This window comes from Daldinia childiae, assembly GCF_008694065.1.
Source record: "Daldinia childiae strain JS-1345 chromosome Unknown Scaffold18, whole genome shotgun sequence".
In the NCBI taxonomy this organism is placed as follows: domain Eukaryota; kingdom Fungi; phylum Ascomycota; class Sordariomycetes; order Xylariales; family Hypoxylaceae; genus Daldinia; species Daldinia childiae.
The window spans coordinates 191,686-200,067 of NW_022984659.1; the positions used below are offsets into that span (position 1 = coordinate 191,686).

At 45.7% G+C, this 8,382-nt stretch overlaps 2 protein-coding genes across 2 annotated transcripts; both read left to right on the forward strand.

The window, feature by feature from the left end:
• Nucleotides 1-559: 559 nt before the first annotated feature.
• On the forward strand, nucleotides 560-2,820 carry GL218_09329 (putative dihydroxy-acid dehydratase, mitochondrial; the record flags this gene model as incomplete). The annotated part of the gene is made up of 7 exons (XM_033586163.1): nucleotides 560-718; nucleotides 772-864; nucleotides 926-930; nucleotides 1,012-1,019; nucleotides 1,078-1,185; nucleotides 1,245-1,408; nucleotides 1,516-2,820. 7 exons carry the CDS (start codon nucleotides 560-562, stop codon nucleotides 2,818-2,820), a joined length of 1,842 nt encoding a protein of 613 aa, XP_033439735.1.
• Nucleotides 2,821-3,635: 815 nt separating this feature from the next.
• GL218_09330 (Ribosome assembly protein rrb1) lies at nucleotides 3,636-5,135 on the forward strand (the record flags this gene model as incomplete). The annotated part of the gene is made up of 1 exon (XM_033586164.1): nucleotides 3,636-5,135. One exon carries the CDS (start codon nucleotides 3,636-3,638, stop codon nucleotides 5,133-5,135), a length of 1,500 nt encoding a protein of 499 aa, XP_033439723.1.
• Nucleotides 5,136-8,382: the final 3,247 nt, after the last annotated feature.

Genomic DNA, 8,382 nt, shown 5'->3' on the forward strand with positions numbered 1-8,382 from the left:
TAATTCGACAATTTAATGGTTTACTCTTAGTTTAATGCCATTCTTTTCCTTGTCTCCCTTGTTACCTGCATATGACTCTGCTTTCCCCTCCTATACTCGGTTCCGACAACACGCGAGGTTTGGAGCGGTTCGACTAATACCCCAAGAAAGTAGTGTATGTATTAAACTAAATGCAATAGGTATATCCTAGAAAAGTTGCTTTTTGGTTCGTGGGTCATGTGGATATCATTACGGGTCTGGTACAGCTCGCCTATGAACCAGTCGTCTCTCGAGGATTTCAAATTACTAGCTTCATATGTACGAATGCAGCTCCTGGTAACCGAAGCATCTCCGCTCCGGGACCCGGGCCTTTGCCCGTTTCTAAACCCTCGTTACGTCAAACCTCCGAATGTCTAGATCGTCATAAGATCTGAACTTCCCCGGCAATTCCTTTACCCCGCAGAGCTAATACTAAGGTTCTTAAATATAACTTCTGTATAAGTCGTAGTGACTTTTCGTGAAGGAAAAAAAAACTAAGAGCTTTCATATATAGTAGATACTAGGGTTAAATAAATTCAACATGAGCGACGCACCGGCAGCTAAGACGGGCATCAGTCCCAACCTTCAGGATCCGAAAGCCGATCCGCAATATATTCAGTTCAAGTGCCTCCCGGCGGGCGGTCCTTTGAATCGGTGGTCTCATGCGATCACAAGGGAACATGACTTCCCCGGTGCTCAAGTGCGTGGGCGTTCTATATCTAGAAAAGCTTACTCTCACACATTGACGTATAGGCTATGTTATACGGCGCCGGAGTGCCGAACGAAGAGATGATGAAGAATGCTCCTCACGTTGGAATCGCGACTGTCTGGTGGGAAGGAAATCCTGTATGTCATCCGGGAGCCTAGTTTTATTGCTCGTCTACAACCACTAACTTTTAACTCGTAGTGCAAGTAAGTGGCATTGGCCTTTGATGGGTTATAATAACCACGCACTCATTACTTGTCCCAGTAGCTAATACTTGTCGATCGTAGTACACATCGTGAGTGAACATCTAAACTACGAATTTCTTTACATGCGAGGAAACTTAACCAAGATAGTCCTCGACTTCGGAAAGATCGTGAAGAGAGCGGTAGAAAAACAAAAGATGCTGGCATGGCAGTATAATGCCGTAGGAGTATCAGACGCTATTACAATGGGAGGCGAAGGTTGGTTTGTCCTACCCCTTTTCTCTTTGACCTTATCGCTAAAAATACCATAAAAATAGGCATGAGATTTTCGCTTCAAACTCGTGATCTTATTGCGGATAGCATAGAAACCGTCACCTGTGCGCAACACCACGATGCTAATATCTCAATTCCCGGTTGTGATAAGAATATGCCGGGTGTTGTCATGGCAGCAGCACGCCACAACCGACCTTTCATTATGATTGTAAGTCGATAGTCGTTGTTGAAGCAGCCCCCCTGCTTCTGGTGATGATATTATGACTTAAATCCGTAACCCCTTTACACTAGATAATGACAACTTACAACTTTTAGTACGGCGGGACGATTCGAAAAGGTTATTCGGACCTATTAGAGCGCGACGTGAATGTGAGCACTTGCTACGAGGCTTCAGGAGCATTTGCATATGGCCGACTCCAAGCCAAGACGAACCCTGGTGCTGCAGGTCGAACCCCGAGCGATGTGTTATCAGATATCGAACGTCATTCTTGCCCCGGTGCGGGTGCCTGTGGTGGAATGTACACTGCCAATACGATGGCTACGGCTATAGAAGCTATGGGTCTTACTCTTCCTGGGTCGTCATCTTATCCCGCTTTATCTCCGGAGAAGGCTCGCGAGTGCGAACGCGCTGCAGAGGTAATTAAAGTAACCATGGAGAAAGATATTCGTCCGCGGGATTTGCTAACGAGGGAATCGTTTGAAAATGCGCTGGTCATCACTATGATACTTGGCGGCTCTACTAATGGAGTTTTGCACTTCTTAGCTATGGCAAATACAGCTGAAGTACCGCTAACTCTGGAAGATGTCGATAGGGTTAGCAACAAGACCCCATTCCTAGCGGATCTGGCCCCGAGTGGAAAGTATTTGATGGAAGACTTGTATAAGATTGGCGGCACTCCATCTGTCTTGAAAATGTTGATAGCGGCTGGTCTAATCAACGGCAATATCCCAACAGTGACAGGCCGCACACTTGCGGAGAATGTCGCCGATTGGCCCAGCCTACCGCCTGACCAGAAAATTATTCGGCCCCTTTCGGATCCTATCAAAGAGACGGGCCACATCCGGATTTTGCGAGGGAACTTCGCCCCGGAAGGCGCCGTTGCTAAGATTACTGGCAAGGAGGGTTTAAGTTTTACAGGTAAGGCCCGGGTGTTTAATAAGGAACACGAGCTCGACGATGCCCTATCGCGTGGCGAGATTCCGCGAGATGAGAACTTGGTCCTCATCGTCCGTTACGAAGGACCCCGAGGAGGGCCCGGCATGCCTGAGCAGCTAAAGGCGTCGGCAGCGATTATGGGGGCGGGGCTAAAGAACATCGCCCTCGTTACGGATGGGAGATATAGTGGTGCCAGCCACGGCTTCATAGTCGGCCACGTCACCCCGGAAGCAGCGAGAGGCGGACCTATCGCTTTAGTTAAAGATGGAGACACGATTGTCATCGATGCTATCAAGAATCGGATTGATATAACCAATGTGGACGAAGAAGAACTGAAAGAAAGGAAGAAGACGTGGAAGGCTCCTCCTCCAAGAGCCAGGAGGGGTGTCTTGGCAAAGTACGCCAGACTGGTTGGTGATGCTAGTCATGGTGCTGTCACAGACCAATGGAACCCGGAGGATTAGGTATTACTGGTTCCCGTGAAATCAGGATAATTTGGAAAGCAGTTTATTCAGCCACTCCTAGGACTTTGTACATACCTACCAACTATGTGAAATATTCAGGTAGTGTGTATCAATATTGGTGTTGTTTGATATCGTACCAGGAATTTCAGCTGAGGAAATACGATTCTTATTCCGAATGGTCCTATCCGTGATTGAAAGCTCGCTGTCGCTGAGAACGAGGGAAATCAATGATAGACGTCATTTCGGATATAGTATAAATGGAATAGCACCGGCGATGTTTAGGATAGATAGCCTCAATGGTCTGGCTACAAAGTACTGATTTGAAAATCATACCTTAAGGTAGTGTAAGTTAGAATATGTTGCATGGCTTCTCCGTTAGCTTGAAAGTTTCGAAACGGTCATTAAAGAAAAGAGACCCGTGCGACATGTTAATGCTAAGAGTGGCGCAGGAATAGGAGAGACATACGAGCCGCGCACCATTTGTACTTTGTACCTCTTAAAAAAAAAAGAATTGATTGGTTCTCAATAGGTACTTTGCGCATGAATTTGGTACCTATTGTGCATAGTCTATCGATAAGCAGCTCATGGGCCCCACTCTTGCTAAATTCTTGAACAACAGCCACAGATCGCGGGGTTGCCGAGGGGCATAGAAAAAAAAAATTATAATTTTTTATTTTATTTCATGTACGTCGCGAGACAATCGCGATTGATCACTTTTGAGCTACCTACATATTAAACTAGCAACCTTTTAATTTTATTTTTGCAAAACCCAATAAATACTTTGCGATTTACGGGTTTACGAATTATTAGGCATCATGTCTAAACGTACAGCGGAAGCTGGTGACGAGCATGCCCCTTTGAAGGGAGGAGTTCGTCCCGAGCCTATGGATTTAGACGATAAGGAAATGGGCGAATTTGCTGATGAATTCGAGGATGAGTTTGAGAGTGAGGATGAGATTTTTGAGGCTGGTGTTGATGGTAGGCCTGATGCAGAACGTGAGGCAGAAGAAAATGCAGCCAGTGCCATGGATGTCGACGATAGCACTTTCATCGTTGGGCGCAATAAACTTGAGGCTGGTCAACATCTCGCTCCAGATCTGGGTACTTACGAAATGCTTCACAACCTCAGTACCCCTTGGCCTTGTCTCTCCTTTGACATCGTCCGTGATAGTCTTGGCGATAATCGGGAAAAGGCCTACCCTGCCACCATGTACACTGTCGCCGGCACCCAAGCCGAAAGCGGGCGCGAGAAGGAGAATCAGCTTATGATTATGAAATTTAGCGGCCTGAGTCGCATGCAGAAAGATGGCCAGGACTCCGAATCTGAAGATGACGAAGACTCCGATGATGAAGACTCGGATCCTATTCTCGAATCCAAGTCAATCCCACTAACCTCGACTACAAACCGCATCCGCAGCCACCAGATTCCCTCACAAGACCCTTCGAAACCACCCACTACTCTCACTGCAACTATGACTGAGTCTAATAGCATCTTCATACACGACGTTACCCCTCATCTAGCGTCTTTCGACAACCCCGGCACCGTCATTACGCCTCAACAGAACAAGCCCCTTTCTACAATCCGAGCCCACAAGTCGGAAGGTTACGCGCTCGATTGGTCGCCTATGGTGCCTGGTGGCAAGCTACTTACCGGTGACAACGACGGCCTGATATACGTCACGACGCGCACAGATGGCGGGGGTTGGGTTACAGACACGCGCGCGTTCCAGGGGCATACCAGCAGCGTAGAGGAGATCCAATGGAGTCCGCAGGAAGCATCCGTGTTCGCATCCGCATCTAGCGACGGTACAGTGCGCGTATGGGACGTTCGCAGCAAGAGCCGGAAACCCGCTATCACAGTACAGGTCAGCTCAGTAGATGTCAACGTGATGTCGTGGTCACGCCTAACAACCCACCTCCTCGCGACGGGTGCCGATGACGGTGTTTGGGGCGTATGGGATCTGCGGCAATGGAAGGGCGGCGCGCAGAAGCCGAGTCCCATCGCCAGCTTCAACTACCACAAGGAGCAGATCACGAGCGTCGAGTGGCACCCCACGGACGACAGCATGGTGGCCGTCGCCGCAGGTGATCACAAGGTTACCCTGTGGGATCTGTCTGTCGAACTAGACGACGAGGAAAGTAAGGATACTGCGGGTGTTAAGGACATGCCGCCCCAGCTACTCTTCGAACACATCTCTGAGCATGCTAAAGAGCTCCACTGGCATCCTCAGATTCCTGGTACCCTGGTAGCCACAGGCCAGGAGTTCAGTGTCTTCAGACCTATACCTGTTGTCTACGGTATTCACGCGAAGTGATATCTATGGACGTAGATTGAGAAATAAATGCTTACTTGGCGAATACTAAATCTTCTTCGATAGATGTTGTAAGAGCGAAAGAGGAAGAAGTCCTCTTATCATCTCTTCCCGCGGGCTAGAATATATGTCGACTAGGTATCAAAAGGACAATTAAAACTTATCTTTGGCAGCCTACATATTTATAGCAGACTTAACTTAGGGTTACGAAGATGTTGCACAGGCAAGATTCCAGAGGTGATATCATGCTGTCAGCAATCTGCTTTGCTCTGCTTTAAGGGACACTATTAGGTATAGGAGTTGGTCGCGACGAACCTACTCGTCAGAGATATCTAGAATCTAAGTTCTGGTAATATCTAGGTACTTAAATGACTATGGGGATTTGCCATGCAATATTTGCGCGGTATAAAATAGAACACCTGGGTAGGTTATTAGCTCGGATAATGAAAAAGGGGGGAACCCATAAGCCTCGTGTAGGGCTTATTCTAAATTGTTTGTTGCCTACTCTTTGCCTATATATGCAAAACCGTGATAGAAAGATATAGAAGGTGGTATACACTGTCTTGGTAGGTGATTTAGATCATATATGTAATTTCACATAATATCAGTAGAGTTCTATATTGGACTTCTACGTAGAATACAAGGCACAATAAACTGCCCACCCTCTAACTTACATTTATATCTTCAAACAGTTGGATATTGGATTATTAGTTGGTTACAATCTTTGCTTTTTCCACTTAACATACACCTTTGAGATTATTATTACTTATATCTTGTCCTTATCGCTCGGGGTAACGAAGCCATTCCGCTTGTGAACTATCTCGTGTAACCCGAGTGTTGGTATGTCTACTGATTTGGCCTTTTCTCATTCGCTGTATCGGCTTGGATTGCCAAATCTAATCGACAGCTTTGTCTCGCATGCACGGGTAAGCAAAGATATCGAGCTATTTAATGCTTACAATACACAAGTGATAATAGGGGTTTGCTCTCTTTCAGGTTAGGTTTCAGCTGGGCCGTACAAGACAACGCCACCCTACCAGCTATGAGACCGAAGGAGTACCGAGACAGTTGATAGCGGTGTGATGATTTTTTTTTTAGAAGTCTTCATCGTCATCGATGTAAATAGGGCTGAAAGCGTGTCGTCTTCATGGTGTCTCACAGCTTAGGGCCGAATCTTCTAAGTACGAAAGGCGGCGGATTTCAAGATTTTTTAGTTACACAGGTCCGTAGTACTGATCAAGTATCGACCTGAGGTTATGAGTTCTCGTGATACACGGTTTGAGTGAATTCTTATCTATAGTCTAACGAGACTCTACTTCGTATATACGCATGTGATATATCACTATAAACAGCGACCAATGGACATATATTTGTTTGACGAGAAATATCAACCACTTTATTATAATTTCCTACAGCCAGTTCTCAATTGATCTGAGTCTGTTGGGACCATGGTAGTTGGCTGAGAATTCAGAGCTACTTCAGAATAACGGGAATCTAAGGCACAGGGCCCTAGACTCAAGTAAAACGAAAATATAGCAGAGGGTTGGTATTTGCAATATAGTGATATACGTATTGACAATCCTTGAGTCTTATAGGCAGTTCCTTAGATTATAGCCGTCTATTGTATTACAATGCACAGCGAAGCAAACTGATGCATTGTACAAATTCGCGATACAACTGGACCGGAATACTTAGTTTGGAGCTTCGTAGTTTTTATAGACGGCTTTTCTCCTCCCTTACCGTCTGGAAAACACTTTGGTATTCAAGATCATTTTTATAATAATTAGCTAAAGAAGGGAGGGAAACATAACTTAACGCCTAGAACCTTTAACAAGTAAGGGATAACGCCTGTATAATAATAATATACCTATATCAACATGATAACTGGGGGGTTTCTAATGGAGTGAGAGGGTTCCATGAATATCAATACCTAGACCCTGTAGAAATCAGTGGATAGAAATCAGTGGGGCCTGCACTGCAGCAAGGGTTCAGAGGAATGTAACTGGAGCAGGATTTCAGTTTCTCCTCGCTTATATAGATGTGGCACGGGGAGGCACAGACTTTCCCTTCGTGCTAGGCATGCATCAGAAGGCTCTTGGCAGCTCTACCTTAAGAATACTTCGTGCAACTCGTAGTACCTGGGTTCGCAGTTTGAAAATACTCAAACTAAGAATATGTATAGATGAAAAATCTAGATAATCTAGGCGATTGGTCTAACCCAACTTCGGCGTAGATTCCGACGGCGCGGGTGTAAAAGCTTGTTATCTATGGCTTCGGAGTACCAACTGGATTCGGAAGAAGTAATTGGAACGCGGGAACGAGTTATCAGTGGGCGTACCCTTTTATTGATAAAAGCAATCCCAAAAAGTGAAATCATGTGAGAGAATTATATGCATCCCCAAGAAGTAGCTAGGGTATGAGGAAGTAATGGAGAGGATTCTTTGGCTGAACTTCATGCTATGATATGTATAAGGTATGTATAATATCAGATGTTGTTGCCAACGCTCATGCCGCGCCAAGACGGATCAAAGAAAGGCGGCCGTACGCTTCCCACCGTTGGATGCCGCCAAGTACCTTGGTAGGATATCCTACCAAATGGTGGTGATAGGTCAACTCGCAACTAACTAATTGTCAGAATATTGTAATGTTATTTGTCGCATGATCAGCGGGCCGTTTGTTAATTTGACGCTGTGATTGGGAGGAACTTGGTTAATACATACAGAGCGCATATAAGAATCATATCTAACTCCCCTGGAAATGCGCATGCTTTGCTTTGAATTTGCGCCGAGGAAGTAATTGGAGGATAAGAAGTTGAATTGTCCTAGTAATAAATAGTGCTATTAGTTAATGAATACCTTCTTGTCCGGGACTGGCTATTAATTTATTGCCGCTGATCTGCTTGACTATTAATTGAACCGGTAGCCAAGCATATCTGCTCAAAACCCCCTCCCTTGCATACTAAGAAATCCTTGAATAGGCAATTCATTCATCGTCTTGGTTAGCTTCATACCTTCACCTTCCAGTAACTGTTCTAGAATAACTACTCGATAACGCGATGTAACAAGATCGTAGGCGAGGCGAGTTTTCAGCAATTGATAAGGGGGGGTAAGTTGCTGCACAGAAATCCGTGCAGTTCAGCTTGTACGTCTGTAGTACCAGGTTGTCTCGTTCAAATCCTTCTCGACCAGTCCAATATCTCTTGACCGTTGAGCATCTACGCCGCTTCCCTACTAATATCGGGAGTTGCTGT